General features: G+C 42.3%; 1 protein-coding gene across 1 annotated transcript in view; it reads left to right on the forward strand.

Moving 5' to 3' along the window:
• NLRC3 (NLR family CARD domain containing 3) overlaps positions 1–17,778 on the forward strand; it is a 425,619-nt gene that overhangs the window by 316,437 nt on the left and 91,404 nt on the right. Inside the window, exons 11-12 of the mRNA XM_069646866.1 lie at positions 12,616–12,699; positions 17,334–17,417. Of these exons, the coding sequence (XP_069502967.1) occupies positions 12,616–12,699; positions 17,334–17,417 (168 nt within the window). The remainder of the gene's footprint in view (positions 1–12,615; positions 12,700–17,333; positions 17,418–17,778) is intronic.

Here is a 17,778-nt window from a genome sequence, read left to right on the forward strand (position 1 = left end):
ATTTTCCCATCCTCCGGCTGCCACATTGGGATGAGATATATTGTCCAACAACAGGGCTCTGGTTTACAACATAGACATGAGCACCTCATAAAGGATAAGGTTGCAGGTGTGCATTTATTTGGTAATAGCTCCCTACCACAGCTGTGGGCAGATGTGGGGTGGTCTGGGTGATACTCCATATGACTTCTTCAGGCCCAGCATCACAGCATGGGGGGAGCAGCCATGCCACATGACCAGCCAATCCCCCACCCCAGAGGCAAAGGCAAGGGACGTTGTCACACATGGCATTTTTCCTCAGGGTCTGTTTTTTTCAGTCTTTCCCTCTATGAAGCCTTAGAATCATCTGATTACCCGTGGATCAAATCTCAGAAATTGCAAGCCCCAAGATGCAGCCCATGTGCAACATTCCTGAAATTTGTTTTACATTGTCCCTGATAGGTGCATCACATTTCTCTGACTAGCTCTGACTCCCGTGCCCAGCAAGAATGTAAATTATTATTATGTACCACCACGAAGACCCTAGGCTCTCAAGAGCAAGGGTCAAGCCATGAATTCCCAAGCAGTACCCCGGTGAGTAGCCATGCCTGGCAGTTTGTAAAGAGACACTCTTCTGCTGTCATTTCTGGCCAAGCCCTTTTTCCAACTTCGCAGAGCACAGCATAGGCTGTCCACCTACGAAGGATGCCTTGGCCCTTCCCTTTGTGAAATTCATGTCAGGGTACAGCTTGGACATTCTACCTGCAACGGAATACATAGGGAATGCATGTGACCATATATGGTCTTGGCATACTTCACCTCGACTTTCAGAAGTCATTGTGAGCCAGGATTAGCTCTGAGCACTGTGAATTGGGATGATTTTAGAAGAATGAGCCCCAAAAGTAGAATGTCTTAACCACCATTGAATACGTGGATTCCCGATGAATGTAGAAGGGCTTCTTCATTGACTTGATGTGTATTGAAGAAGATGCCTAACCAAATATGGATTAAAGCAGCTCACCTGAAGGAGCCAGAGAGCTCCTTGTTGTGGCATATCCTTTTCCTATCTACTGTGCTCTGCTCAGTATTTTTGTGGTGGCCTGAGTGCCTGGAAGTGGAATGTTGTGTGAGTGTTCTCTGCTGGGTGTTCTCTGAATGACAGTTGGTGAGAGGCTGGCTTAGAGAGAGTGTGGCCGGTGGATGTTCCCCAGTGTAACCTGTGTCTTGTAACATGGTACTTATCCTATCTGCACTGTAACTGAAGTAAAGACATGTCCTTTTGTATCTGAGGCTCCTGTGTGATCTGTGGAGAAAGGCACCTATCAGTACTCCTCATAGTGAATCGGTATCCAGTACCTCAAAAACATTGACTATTGTGAGGAGCCAGGAATGAGACACAGACACAGAGGAGACATGTTTGTGGCTACACACTTTTATTTCAATGAAAATGGGTTGGACAATTCCTCACTATCCCTACCAAAAGTGAATGAGTCTGTCAATGTCAAGATGTCCAAATAAAGTAAGTCCTGTGTCCGTAATCCTATTCTGACCCTAACACTTTAAAACAACTATAAGGTGCAAAGGGTAATATTCCTTGTCTTCTTAAAGTATTCAAGCGTGGTCAAAATCCAACAAAATGTTTTCTTCACTGACAAAGTTCACAGTTCTAGAAAGAACCTCCTTTTCTGGGTTCTTTGCATTCAGCATCCAATTTAAAAAGGAACCACTGAATTTCCAAGAAGACATTTCTCTCCCCTCAGAGTTCACGTAGCTTGCGGGCCTTACTCCCTTCCCCAAGGTTGCTCGTTACTTCCCATTTCAAAGATACCTTTCGTTTTAGGGTCTTTCCTTTCCTTTCAGCACTTTGTTCACAGGTCACAATTCACACTTCAAAACGTTATTGCTTTTCTTTAACTTCTTCTCTCATCTCTTTACAGTCCATATATCGCTTTTCCTTTTTTACAGTTTATTCATTATTTCATACACCCTTGTCTTCACCTAGTATACTTTCATGCCAGGACTTTGTGACTGAAACACTTCAACTTAACTAACTCACCTGATATCCTCCTCTGCCAGGAATTTGCATATGAAACACTTTAACTTATCTTCACCTGGTGTTCTCCCCTGCCAGGACTTTATTACACAACTACCTATTCCTTCAGGTATACCTTTATTGCTCCATTTACAATTTGCTTGACAAATACTTTCATCTGTTTAATGGAATCCCAATTGCTTTCTTGCTTTGTTTTCTTGATATGATATGATAGTTTATTTATATAGCGCCTATACACAATGTGTTTCAAAACTCTTCAAAGCAAGGGAGGGAACAAGGGAAAATACAATGACATTCTTCCATGCCATGAACAGTAAGGATGTGAAATTAACTATCGTACTCGGCCTGACGACATTTCAGATAGTGCAAGAGCTAAGACATAGATAAGGAACAGAGGGGAGAGTGGGAAGGAAATGGAAACAGACAGGCGACTACCGTACTAGGCCTGACAATATTTCTGGTAGAGACGGAGAAAAACAAAAGGTGAGGGAGAGGGGTGCAGAAAGAGAGAGGAGGAACAGAACAAGTGACTTTAGTACTAGGCCTGACAACGTTTCAGATAGTGCTGGAGGAAGGGGGGGGGGCAAAGAACAATAAGGGGGAGGGGAGGCTATAGGCGAGGTTGCTATCATACTAGGTCCAGGGACAATTCTGAGAGTAAGTGCGTGAAGCGGTATAGTCGTCTACACCATTGGCCCTCCCATTTATTTATATTGCATTCTTGAATAACTACAGGCTTGCCTTGATTCTTGTTAGTTTCCTTTCGGTTCGACTCTAATTAATGGTATCGGTTTGCCATTAACCCAGTAACGTTTTCACTTTGCATGGGCTTACCGGTTGCCTTTGGCGTTGTTTCTTCTTCGTTGGCTCTGCTGCATTTGCTGGGTATATGCCTGGACAAGCGCACTCTTGCTGCCGTACTTGCTGGTTCCCTTCTCCACATTAAACCGCCATCACCTCCTTCCTGCCATCCCGAGGTAACATTGGCTTCTCTGCTATTTGCCACAGCGTGTATTTCATCTGCGTGTTATTTCGTAGCATTCCGGACCGGCAGGTAGATCCGCATCGATAGCTTTCTCCACTCCTTCTCCTTCCTGTGACTGCCTTGACCTCCCTTCAGCTGAGTTTGGGTTGTATTTGAACTTCCCGGCTCGGCTGTTTCTTCTCCAACAACTAGGCCATTGCACTTGATAGTCGGTCCCAGTAATCATCCCTACTTCGCCATTCTTCCTTGTGCCAGTGGTCATGGATTTTCCTCTTGCATGATATTGAGAAAATAAAGGCTGAGCTTTATTGGGAGTAGTCGTTACTATTCCTGGTCTCTCCCTCATGTCAGTGGTTATGGGTCTTCCTCTGAAATGGTATTGCGGAAATCAATACTGAGTTTCACTAGGAGTAACCTTCCCGACTCCAGTTCTTTTCCTCATTTTAGTGGCTAGCATGCGATTCCTACTGGTATCCTGAGGAAATATTAAAGTAGATCCACTAAAAGGTTGGGGAGGGTTATCACAATATGTCATTAGAGTCTGGGGTATTGAGGGAATATCCATAAAAGGAAAAGGGAGATATGTGGTTTCCTCTAAACATACCTCGCCATTTCCCAGAGGTATACCTCCCCCAAGGTTGTCCTCCCTCATATTGCTGCCCCCAGGGTTAGGATCAGGTAGCGGCTGCCATCTCCTTGGCCACATAGGAGGAAGCTGCACCAGCGAAGTAGTGTGGACATCGCCAGATTCATCCCATACGGTAATACCATCAAGGTATCCAATGAGACAAAAACTCTAGGTATCTATCTTGATTCCACCTTATCTCTTACGAGACAAACTAATGCTGTGGTCTCGGCATTTGCCTACACGTGTAAACTCATCACAGCATGCAGACCTTTCCTCACTGCTGCTAACTGCATCATCCTTGCCAGAACACTCATTACGGCTAAAATTGATTATTGTAATGCCCTCTATATAGGGACTAGTCTAAGTAACATTAACAAGCTACAGGTAACCCAGAATAATGCCATCAGGGCTGCTCTCAATGTTTCCAGGAAACTACATATCTCTGACACCAGACGTAGCCTACACTGGCTCCCTGTGGCTCATAGAATATCACTAAAAATCCTTGCTCTTACTCATAACCGCCAGTCTAACCTTGCCCCTGAATATTTGGCCAACCGCTTTACCTCGCATACCGCTATCCGCCCTCTTATATCAGCCCAAGCCCACTCCTTGAACACGCCTATATTTAAGCTGCAGAAAGCAGGTGGGTCTAGCTTCCCAGTCCTCGCCGCCAAATTATGGAACACACTCCCCAACCCACTCAAAGCTGAACCGTCTTATCATTCATTCAAGAGCAAAGCCAAAATCTGGCTCTTTGCGCAGGATCAAGCTGCCACGGGGCCATAATAACCTACACCGAACGCTGGTATTAGGCCCAAATTAGGTCATTCAAAATTTGATCCTCCCCTTTAATATGTTTCATCTTGTAAATTTACTGCACAACCTATCGTGTTCTGGTGTACATCCTGTGAATAGACTGCATCGTATTCCTGTGTAAATCCTGTGAATATATTGTATACTTGATTTTAATTTTTTCTTCGTTTTCTTTGTTACCTCTGTCACTGCATTGTGCTGCACTTGTGCCTTATCATACTCTGTTTTATACTATGCTTATTGTACCATGTAATGTAACTTATGTACCTTGTAAGAAATGCGCCCAGATGCCTTTAGGCCAGGGGCGCAATACAAATAAACTAAATACAAATACCCTGCCCCTAATGCTCGTTCTTCCTGCCCAAGGGTTTTCAACTAGACTATGACTCAGGGACCCCCTGAAAAAACTGCTCTGCCCTTCTAGTTTGATGTTCCAAACCCAGCTAGAACCTTCTGGCACAAACCCTTCTCCATCCAATGAATTGAGGAGGGAATAAGAAAGGGAAGAGTTGCTGACATTTTTTTGAGTGTTTTTAAAAGAAATAATAATAAGGTAGGGGTTCTCCCATCTATGGGTTAGATTATTTGTTTATAGAAGGGGGTGTTCATCCCTATGAGATCATATTTTTATTTCCACCACTTGTGAGTCCCACTGATCAAACTGAATAATGTCACTTCCTATAACTAATGGAGCCGGTAGTTTGGAAATTATGGCTACTATGAGATTAAATTCTTTGCCTAGGATCGTGATGGGAATTTGAGTTTGTAGGTCTCTCTCAATGGACACAACCTATCCTCTCTTTTCCAACTGTCTTCCATCCCCAGGGAAGTACTTATGTTCTTACAGCACAACCCTTACTCCCAGTAGCTAATTGGGCCCAGTTAGCCTTTCCCCCTGAGATAGCAGGAACTCTGAGTGATTTTGTTTCCAGTTTATAAGAAAACATGAGGTTTTAACCTGTTTGTATTTTTCTTCATTTTAGGGAGATATCTCTCTGGATTCTCTTCCAAATCTGCCAGTCTCTTGCTAGGTTGGGTGTAGAGGCCACTTGCATAAGATGTCTCAGCCCTTGCTTCCTTACCTCTCTCTTTTTGACTGGGTTCCTTCAATAATGGTAAGGTGGGGTGGTCAGTCTTATTCAAGGGGCAGTCTTTAGTTGGATGCCCACACTCTCCACAAGAGAAACACAACCCCTGGTCTAAGGTAGGGAATGATGCATCACGATCCCTGTCTCGAATTCCGAGGGTGCTGATCAATTGTTCACTATCCCTTGAGCTCATGGGTTCGTCTGATTCCCGTAAGCCATGTAAGGCGGCTCCTGGGCGGATGCTTCTCATTCCCCGGTTTCAAAATGGCAGTACCCATGAGGAAACCCACATTCTTCACCCGAGGGATCTGGTTTGTCTCCTGTAGGTGACAACGGTCCAGAGAATTGTGTCTCCCCACCTTCTTCTTGTATTTCGATGGTCTCTTGTTTACCCAAGTGAACCGATAACTCTAAAAGGGTATCTTTCTTAGGGCAACAACTATCTCCTCCCTCCTAGATGTAAAAGGATTATTCTCTTGGATAAGGGAAAGAACATCTGGGTTTTTGGAAATCTTGTAATTCTCTGTCTCTAGGGAATAGGAGATTTCCCAAGATGGTGCGGAATTGGTAAGGTTGTTTTTCTCCGTGGTAGGAGTCCAGACCTGGGTTTTAGTGGTTTGGAGATCTCCTTTCAATACCACTACTGGTTGCTAGGGTGTTCTACTCTGTTCACAATCAACCACTCCGTCTAAGGGACAAATAACATTTTCTGAGATTAACTTTTAGAATAATCTCTTTCGCTCCTCTGTGGATTTCATTGGGGGGAGGTTCCCATAGGGTCTCGTGCACCATGCTTCCCACCAACTTGATTTTAACTGGGATTAAAGAAAAATGTGAAAGAGCGAACTTCAGTTCACCACCTTAGGAGAGTTGGGGTGACATCTTTAGATCTTTTCTGACATGAGACAAAAATGTAGATGGCCCAGCCAGTGGAGAAAGTCGTCTGCCACCCCAATGAAAGTATGATTTTGTCTCTTCCTGGTATTAGATCATCGTAGGGGATAAATGGATGGTAGCTATTCCTTCCCACTGTTTTCCTTCTTGGAATAATGGTGTGACATGTGTCTGAAAGATAACCTCCATTTAATGCCTTGAATAAGTGAGGGGTTCAGGATTTCTTAACTCATTCTGACCCTGTGGGCTTGACCCAGTGAAATGTGGTTGATTGTTCTCCATCTCTTGGGCAAATGACTTTCTAGTGGACGTAATGATATTCCTTATAAACTCAGGGTATCTGGTAGGCCTTAATCTTCCAAGCTATTATCAACATATCATGGCCATCATGTCAGACCGAGTTAGGTGGCAACAGGATCATGACCCTGGCACCGGGAGTATGCTGAAACTCCACAAGGGATCTAACGACCTTGCACACCCACCTCACCTGTGGGAGCTTCTGCTGGTCATCCTTCAACCGGCCCTGGCACTACAGCACAGCTGCCTACACCTCCTGAGATGCAGTCCAGCAGCCCCTTCCAGCAACTGGACATCACCTGACAGAACATCTTTATCTTTAAAGACTGTGAGTAAGACCGTGGAGAGGCCCAGAGAGACTTTCTGAAGACATTTATGAAGCAGAAAGACTTATTTTATTTGTGTTTTGGCCATCCTGACATAACCTGAGTTATATATATTTGTGTTTGGAGACCCGAATAAACGTTTTTTTATTAAATCACCTTGAAGTTGCATTCTCTGTGGTGTGCCGTTCACTTGATTTCTTGAGTGTGCATACAGATTTATGTGCATGCAGAGGGCTTTGTCTGTGCAGTGATGAGTGGGTATGGGTGTATGACCACATGTGTAGGTGCATTTGTATATTTGTGTGTGTGTATGCACACATGAATGTGCATTTTCACAGAGGTGTGTTTGTAGTGTGTGTGCATGTGTGCCTATGGCAGTGTGCATGCATTGGCACATATGTATCCTGGTACGGATGCTGTGTGTGCACGAAGGTGTTCATTTACACATGGAATGGTGTGTGAACAGAGTTGTATGTGAGCCCCTATGTGTGTGCAAACTTCTGTATGTGTGGAAACACCTGCATGTGCATACTTATGTACCCACACTTGCACAGCAGAACACATCTGCATATCCATCCGCACACAGACACACATAAAAGTGTGCATGTACACAGACCTCTGCATGTGCATGATCCTGTTTACATACTCCTCCACTGTGCATGTTCATACCACTGTGTGCATGCTCACATCCCAGTGTGCCTACACTTCTGCAAAAGACTCCACATTTGCGCACACACCAGTTTGTTTATTTATTGTGCGCGCCGGACCCAGAGGTAGCAGGGCGCATGTGATAAGAGGGCTTACAGCTTGGTTACAGAAGTTACAAGTTTACAGCAGTTACAATTTTACAGAACATGGTAGAACAGTTTTCTTGGCTCCACAGGATGAGGGTTAGGTAATAGAGTACAAGCGGTATGATGACAACAAGTCAGCAGGCTGACGTAACAAGATAGCAAGTCTATATCAGGTACAATACATGCGGTAGGTGCATGGGGAGAATGAGGGTTACATAGCATTCTCAGTGAGCCATTTTATTGTGTTCTTTCTGAATTTGTTGAACGTTAGGTCAGCTCTAAGTGCGTGAGGTAGGGAGTTCCACAATTGAGCTGCCCTAACTGGGAAGCTGGACCCTCCGATAGTAGACAGTTTAAATCTGGGTACAAGAAGGCAGTTAGGGCTGGTTATTCTTGTTGGTCTAGTAGATTTTTTTCTGGTAAATCGTTCTGTTAGGTAGATAGGGGCTTTGTTGTTTAAGCATTTGTGGATGAGGGAGGCAGATTTGAGGTTGATTTTTTTCTTGGGTAGAGAGCCATTTGTGTTTCCGTCTTATTTCAGAAATATGTGCTCTTCTGGGAATACCTAGGGCCGCTCTAAGTGCATTATTTTGGAGCACTTGTATTCTGTTAATGGTTTGTTTGAATGTGCGCACACATACACACACACACACATACCTGCACACCAATACACTTACATGCATGCACACACTTCTGCATGCTAATACACCATTGTGTGCACTCATGCATGCATGTTTACATGTATCTAGGGTTGCACACACGTAAGTGTGTTCACACGCCTGAACATGCAGTCACACATCTCCATGCCCACAAACCTCAGTGATTGTCTACAGTGAATCTGAAGCCCACAAGAAACAAATTGAGGAATCCAAGTTGTTTTTAAAGGATAAGACGAGAGCCTTTGAGGAGGTCTGGAACATAACTTCTATAAGCCCTTTTAGGGCAAATAAGCAGAAAAAGCAGAGCATTGTACATTTTAGTAAAGTGAGCACAGAAATTATACATCTTGTCAGGATCAAACAAAAGACAAAATATCTATGAAACTATAAACATGCAATAAACATATTTGCATGGTCAAAGGTGAGTAGAAATATAAGTGGGTCTCAATATGTGTCCAAAACTAAAGTCAGTAACCCAAAAGCCTGACATTTATTTGTGTTAATGCTAAGGAGATGCACAGAATAAGAGAGAAGGTCCTCATACTTGAACTAGAATTATACCAGCGAGAAATATTGGATGTAAGTGAAGGTAACGTTTTTCACTCAAAGGTGGGTGTAAAAGATGTATAACCCTACCACCGTCCCTAGTGTTTGGAACACTCAAAAGAGAAGGGTATACACCACACAGTGGACTCATACACTTTAAGACGCTCTGGAGAATGTACCTACAGGCTTTGGCGCACCATAAATGTATCAATAAATAAATAAAATAAATAGAGTAACGGAAATATGTTGGTGCTTTGAAGGTGGAAAAGGAAACTAGGACCCCTTTGGAATGTGCAAAGAACTTGAAAGCATACAATATAAATACTTTAGTTTGCAATTAGCTGTAATTAGGCAGCCCAGTTGTATTGTCTTTAACTAGACACCTAGTGGTATACTTTAATTGACCTACACAATGGATATTTAGGCACACCAGTTTTCTATTTGAAGTTGGTCTTGCTGCACTTGGTACTGTAAAAACAAAGAGGCAGTGTGCTAGTGGGATAGCGAGAGAGGCAGATGCGAAAGGGTGCAGGTTGGACGTAACTCAGTCCTGAGTGTCCTTCTGGTATTATGGGTTTCATGGTGCCACTTAGAAACAGGGAGAGCCCATATCTGTTGAATTAAAGCATTGTGGGTCTTGGCTAGCTGCTGATGTGTGGATGGGGTGTGATAGAGCTAAAGATGGGAGCTTCATCATAGCTCAATTAGTGTTCATTTGGTAGCTGATAGGCATTGGGTGCCGGTGCATAGGGAGTTTGTGGTTGAAGTGTAAAGTGGTAGAGCATTTTACTTAGAAGCAAGTGAGTTAGTTGTGGCAAAAATGGGGTAAACATGCAAGGGGTACTTGTAGTGGGTGGAAGCATTGGGCACCATTGATTGATACCTTCAGGGAGAATGAAGGGGCATTTTGTTGAATGCTTGTGGTAGCAATTGTTCACTTTACCTTTGGTTTCATGGTGCCCAACCTAAATGAATCTGTTGTCTTTGTCAAACAGATGTGAGTGGGGATTTCTGGTATAGTCATATAATATTAGGGAGAGCCTCCCGTTGGTTTAATGCGCATACCTGTATGGTGAGGTTTCAGTCCTTGTGCTGTGCTGATGTCAAGCCAGTAGGTTCTCGTCCCGTTATCATGATGGTGGTAGTTGAGTATTTATGATTTAGTGTTTCCTGAAGGTCTAGTGGTCCTGTGTGCCGAGGTGTTTAGGCATAGTGTTCCATAAGTTTCTTAAAAGGAAATAGAAGGGCGATTCTCCAATCCAATTCCAGTTGAATCTTGACACCATTACTAGTGCATGCATGTATGAATAATTCATGTTGGTATTTTTGTATCTACATAATGTTTACAGAATTGAATAAGATAGGTATTTAGAAATATAACATGTGAGGGTTTATGATCTCTGGCAAGATAGTATTTTGATCTCTCAATGGCACTGAATCAGGGTGCACTGTTTTTGAACAGAATTAGACAACATAAGAAAAAAGCATTTTCGATTTGTATACAGCTTTTACAAATAAATATAGACAAAATAGGAAATGATTCTCTTTTTAGGATTAAAATCCATAAATATGTCAAACCAGAAGCCTTATTTGTAATTAAGAAATTGCCTCTTTTATTAAAACTACCCTCTGCAATCTGGTAAAAAAAAACTTCTTGTTTAAAGATCTCTCCATTCCACCTTATGTGCCAAGCCAAGAAAAAGGATTATTCAGAACCAAAGATGCTGAAATGGTTGAGGAATCTGCAAATCCCAATAACTAAACCAGATCTGAAAAGATCCCATACCAATATGCAAAAATGGCAAGTGCATGCAAATTGGAGACTGCACCATTTCAAGACCTTTCTTAATGTATCCTATACCCGGGCAGCATTACTGTACATCAATGGCAGGGCAGTATAGACTCTAGGTACTCCCAAGTGCAAGCGAAGCTCAGAAAACACAACCCATATGTTGATCACCTGTAAAGCTATCTGACTAGTCGGGCTACAGGTGTGTGTTACGTGAGCAAAGCCATTTAATTAACAGACTTAACTGATGGTAAGCCGGCACTATTATTGGGCAATATGGACGCAGGACTAAACGGATCTTCGAAGCTCATATGCATATGGATTGATTATTGCCAGAGAGCGGCATGACATATCTATCCTGTATCATCCGGAAGAGAGGATATCAGGGCATTAAGAAGGGAGGATAAGCATATTTGGGGCACCAGTGAGTTTATTGGGGATTACTTGGATAGAAGGTGGGGAGGCAGTCATAACAACTTACTTTGAAAGGCAGAAGGAGAAACATATCACCAAGCGATCCCTTCACAAAGGTGAATAACCTTGAGTCTGCAAACACAAAAAACGCTTGTGGTATAAGGGGGTACGTTATTCAGGGAAGATATTCACATTTCCTGCCTTCCTATACGCATTGAATATGCATTAGCAAATCAAATTAAAAAAAAATACATATTTTAATAGTTAAACACAATTAAAATCATGGCAGTGGTTGACTAGCCATAAATCCAGTAGAAATACATACTACCAAAAGAGTGGTCTGTACAAAACACATCGGCAAACAAGGAAACTTAAATACTCCCTATTAAAGTGACTCGTGCTGTGTGATTTCACACTGGTCATACCTCATATAAACAGCACTACTCAACTTTCATACCATTCATACCATTCTCAACATACTGAAATTCCTGCTCAATTCATAAAATAAATATATAAAAAAAGCACAGTTATATGCCCAACATGTTTCTTTCCTTAAAGTTTTTAGTGTCTAAGGTTGTGGGAAATTCACCAGGGGCTTGTGGTTTTGTACAAAACAACTCTTAAGTTTTTTTGGAGCAACCTAAACATAAATTGTGATTCCTCTTCTGGTTCGATTTATTTAGCGCTCAAGTCCTCAATCCTTGAGCAAGTCAGTTCCTTGTGTAAATGTGAAAGTCTTCCCCATTCTAGCATTTGTGTCCAAACATCCGTACTGGGGTGGGTTTAATTCGTCCACTCGTTGATTGTTACGTCTGGAGTTTCTCCTTGTTGCTCAAGTGACATGGGGAGCTGCACGACTTGGGTACAGGGTTGTGAAAGCAATAATCGCACCCCGGCTTGACAGCCACTACTGCCGTATCATGGAGACAGTCATGCCTAACAGGTGAGGCAAATTGTGGGGTAAGTAAGGATTCTAACTGTGTTGCTCCAATACACATGGATGATGTGATGTGATGATGTCTACAATATTATTAAAACTATCACCCTGCAAAGTGACTTTGCACTGCCACAATACACTTTGAACCATTCCATGAATCGGGTGTATATATTCATTAGATGTACTGTTGCTTAGTTCTGATTACCTTTGATAAATGAAGATGTTTTTGTGTGTGCCTCTTTTGTTTTCTATCCTCTTTGTCTAATTTGTTTCTCCTCCCGGACTGTGAAATAATGTGCAATTTGGAGTATAATAATCTAAGACAAATGTAATGGTGTACTATTTGCGCAAATAAAAAGATGAATGCTTTTTAGGCTGTTCATAGCACTGACACCCCTTTCCTGTTTTGGCTCTAGCTTGGCTGCAAACCTCTTACATGATGAAGGGGCCAAGGCAATTGCGCTGGCAGTGAAAGTCAACGAGACGCTGGAGTCTCTGCAGTGAGTCAACCTTGGCCCCAGTTTTGTTACTCCATGTTCTTAATTCTCTGATCATGCACCCGATCTGCTTTTTTTGTTACTTCCAACAAGGTTTATTTCCACTCTCCCAACTGCGCTCTAGTACACCAGAGGCGGATTGACAGCCTTCGCACTCACCTGATTCCTCTACTCTAGAGAGTGTACCACATTTTACTAAGAGTGGTGTTGGGTCCCCATGCCAATGCAGTACTTTGCCTTTTTTGTACTTCCTTTGACACCCAGAGAGTACAGATTTGGGGTGAATTCTTGTGTGACGCATCGCTTCTCTCTCATAATCTAATGTGGATAAGATGTATGTGGGGCAGAAGTAACGCCATCATTTTGTCCACTGTCCGCCTACTATACCACATTGATGCAAAACTGAAAGAGGCCGAGGAATGATTACATTCCTTTCATACTCCCATGCGTGTTGAGCTTTGAAGGTCATGGGAGGTTGTTGTAATCATGCCTCCTTCTTGATGTTTTTTTCAGTTTTTTAATCCATTTAGCAAGCGATTGCTATCTTTTAATTGCATTTTTCAATTTGTTTATTGTTTTTGTGATTGTTTCTTAATTTTCTGTTGCAGTCTAATATCGTTTTTGGTCGACTGTTGACCACATCATTCTTACTTTGCTTCACTCTATACCACACATCAATATAAGCAATGTTGTATTTGATTCTGTTACCTAGCAGACTGAATCGCGAAATCGATAGGAATGCTAGTTAGGGCAATTTCTAGAGTGTCCCTAATTTTTTGTGTTTTGTAATTCTTTTTATCAAGCAGTTCTGTTTTAACTTGTATGGTTATCTTCTCCCTTCTTTGTTGCTGTTTTCTTCAATATGTATACCACTGTGTGATTAATATGTATGATTGTTATTTTCTATATTTGTAAAGGTGCAATTTCACCAAACACAAATAAAAAAATTAAAAAATAGGCCAATTAACGGATTTTGTATTATAATAATATTGAGATTGTGTCCTCTCTCTCATGGGTCCTTTCGAGGCAAGCTTTCCATCACTACTTCCATTCCATCCTGTGCCTCTCTATTAAGCGAATTTAATGCATATGTGTATACACCAACGAATGAACTGTGTTATCTGACACTTAAAATCATGGTATGAAATTTAGGGAGTCAAACAAAAATAATATACTGATTGCAAACATCTTAATAGAAATAGACGTCCTATTAGTTACAGATCCCTACTGGAGCCTACAAACAGCATTTAAAAAGACGTTATTGTTAGTTGTATTCCTCGACCACACCACACACCAAATACTGCCTTTCAGAAGCGCCAGAGCACCTGGGGACCACAGGGGGTGAAGGTGTGCGGTGCAAATATCTTTACCATTAACATTGTGTCGGCTTGCTTCTTCTGACAGGAAGATTGAATGAACATCCTTATATACCCAAGAGGGCCCATTTGGCAATCCTTGTACTGCTCAAAAAGTTTAGGTACAAATACAGGTCACATTGGCAGTAAAGGTTATGTTTTAGCATGATAAAAAAAATGTACTACAAGAGTCCCTTAAAAACAAAAAACTGGACACGCAAAAAAGTGAAACTGGTAGATCAGTTCAAAATGCATGTATCAGCGAATGAAAAAAAAATCATCAAAACATGTTATGCATTCAGCCATCAGTTTATCTGGTTTAATAACAAATGTGTGTTTTTGTGGACGGCCTGAAGACTGGGTCCAAACGTCTGCAGCTTGCTCAGTGCTAAGGTAGCTATGTTTCTGAATGTTTGACCTAAAAGTGTCACATTGAAGGCTAGAGTATTAATCTATGTGACACTTTTTCTGACTTGGTCAGATGACTGCACTGGTAATTTAAGATGATTAACTACCGAAGCAACCACCAAATTGAGAGCGATGGAATATATATTTTATAAGGCAACGACATTAACAATATAATATAATACAGTGAATTAATAATACACCATTCAAATGCCATATATTAAAAATCATGATCTCCAATGCGTAAAACAAGATAACACATTTACAAAATGTCCATATCGTTAGAGTTAAAAATGCTGCTTTCACAAATTGAGTTGTTTGTTAATATATACAGAATAATGTGTGCCCCCTCCCCGAGTGGTATACTAGGTGGGTATGCATTATAAGTTAAGAGTTGTTCTGTGCCATGTAAAGGCTTCAACCACAGGCTGAGGCGCAGAACACAGCGATAATTCTGACTTCCTTAAGTTATACTTGATGGTGGTACATTATTCTATCTAAGACCAAAGTGAGAATAGTGGTTGTCTTTTTGACACAGTCAATAGATGCCTTGAAGTTAGGAAAATGTAAGTGTTAAGAAGGCCTGTCTTTTTTTAAATAATTGTGCCCTGGTCTGCAAGTTAATGGACTTCGGCGCCGTTCCTCAAAGAGGAGGATGGCGGGAGTCAGACAGGGGAACAACCTGCTCCCATAAACGTTGCTACCTGTCAGCAAGTGTTCACTGATAACAGAGGATTTTAGGATGATAACTGTGAAGTGGTGATATCACAACAAGTGGAACATATTGTAACCCGGCAATACTGATGTCACTACTAGAGCATTTTATGGATATTAAGTTCCAATATGTGCCTTTCATGTTACAGTTGGTATTGTGTACGTTATCATTTCTCAGGAATCGGCTTTATGCTGCTGTCTTGGTATATCCAAAATGTATGCCACAGAAAGACCATTCCTTGTGAATGACCCAAAGGCAACTGCTACTCAGCAAAAGGGCAAGCCACAAAAAAAGGCACACGGGTCCGCTACCATGAGGACGACCATGATGCTCGCCATCTCTGATAGAAAGAGTATTCCTCCACAGAGTGTTCTGTGAAGGACCCTGGTGCCCACTTCCAAGGTGGCCAGTGCTAACTGTTCAGTGTGGCAAGACACATCAGTCCTCAGGGCGATGCTAAGAAACAGTATGATTTCTGTGTGCTGTGCCTGTTCTCTGGACATTTGCTCAGTTGCACATTACTTGAACATTCTTCTGTATTCTCTGTTGATTAAAAGCCACCACCCCTAGTTCCCATCTCAGTATATATGACCCTTGCCCCCCCTGGTTCACCTTTGGACCATAGTGGCGTTTAAGTCTCCATTCCTGCCTTTTTTCTTGAGAGATAGATCCTTTTTGAACAGTGACTTTGCTGCAGTTGCGTTCCTATTCACGCCTGCTCAAGTACTCAGAGCATTATTCTATGCAGGTTCTGTATTTTCTTTCCAAAGGGGTTGGGTTTTGTTAGTCTATTTAGTTGTTTACATTTTTGATGGTTTAACTAAAGTATCTATATATATATATATATGTTTATAGAATCGTGATTACATTTTGTTATTTTGGAGTCTTTGCAATATTGCTGTTTGGGTTGCAATTGCTATCACTTGTCACCCCTCCTGAGTGTATAGCCTGCCCTCTGCCCCAGTAACCACAAAAGGCATAGGAAGTATGCCCGTTTGGCTATGTCTGTTTTGCCTTTATGATTGAGATCGCTGCTCTGTCTGTTTTACCTTTATGATTGAGATCGCTGCTGGTTTAGAAGTAGTGTGGTGCTGGCTTGGCGGTTTAGCCACCACTCATCCCTGTACTCCTGCAGAGCAGCAGCCATTTTGTTCAGGCATTCGGTAATTCTACTAATAAAGATTGAAGTGGTTTTGACTGAAGAGAGATGGTGCTCCTTCTACACTTAAGGGTGGGAATGGTTGTTATGTCGGAGTGGATAATATTCTCCTCCACCTGTAGATAGTGTGCATATTACTCGAAGAACTGAGGTATCCTCCTACAACGGTAGGTAGAGTGGATATCACTTAAAAGCAATGAGGGTTTCATCTACAGATGCAGGTCAGAAAGGTTGCCACCCTAGAGCTGGGGTATTGCGTCCTTTCATCGACAACCGTTTTTACGACTGGTATTTTGCAGCCGAGTTTTTTCCAAAAAATGTAATCACATTTTTGGGGGGGGGGGGGGTGGGAAAGGGCAAACAAAAGGTTGAGTGGATGGGAATAAAAAAATAGTTAAATGAAGGGGAATTTTAAAAAATGTCAAAGAAGTTTTTTGGAAAAAGCTCGGGTGTCGATGAAATGACATAGAACCAGAGCAAGGGTCGTCAACCTGAGGATTTCCAAAATGGTTTGGGCTACAACTCCCATGGTACTTCACTTACGACAATGCAAGAAAGGACTGATGAGAAATTGTAGCCCAAAACATCTGGAGAGCCAAAGAAAGGTTGCTGACTCCAGCCTCAGAGTGATGAATTATTGCTTGCCTGCTCAGGTTACTTGACTGCCTCCACTGATAAAGTGGCACCAGCGTACAGAAGGGGCAGATGTGGCTGCCTCCCAGTGGCAGAGTTACGAATGATCAGTGTCCCAAGGGTCAAACATGTATGGTCCCCAAGCTCCCTCAAAGGAGGAATACACCATTGAATGTGCAGTTCAGAAATCACCCAACCATGTCTTAGAGTTTGCAGACCCGCCCCTTCTGGTTGTTTGTAACAAGAGAGTGTTACAACGTACATTCCAAGTGACCTGCATGAAAGAGCACCTCGGATAATATCTCCACGGAAGATGATGCATTCTGCCCTGGTAAAGACTTCACTTTCAAATTTCTTTGATTTTTTGCAGCCTGCAGTGGAACTTCATCCAGACAAAGGCGGCGAAGAGCCTGGCACTCGCACTACAACACAATCAGACCCTGACCAGTCTAGAGTGAGTGTTTCTGAAAATTAACAGCTTGTCCCACCCTGTGGCATCCTATGCTAGAGTATGACCAAGTACTGAAGAGCTGCAGAGCACTGTGCCTGTGTACGCTACACTGTCCTGTGTGCCTCTTGCACCCATCTCTGAGGCTAGCCTATGTCACCTGGTCTTTCTTTGCTTTGCATAACCCTGAACTGGTGTGCTCTTAGCAATCCTCTAACCCGTTACTGAGGCCAGCAAAATCTAATCTGTGTGCTGCTTGACAATTGCCTGCTGTGCTTAGTTGTTAGGGTTTTTTTTTACCTCCTATTGACAGTCAAATCGCTGTGTTTTGGAACTACTGGCTGTGTTTAAAAGTTAGGCCTTTTAC

Source organism: Ambystoma mexicanum, chromosome 2q (genome assembly GCF_040938575.1).
Source record: "Ambystoma mexicanum isolate Mex_15411 chromosome 2q, UKY_AmexF1_1, whole genome shotgun sequence".
Taxonomy (NCBI): domain Eukaryota; kingdom Metazoa; phylum Chordata; class Amphibia; order Caudata; family Ambystomatidae; genus Ambystoma; species Ambystoma mexicanum.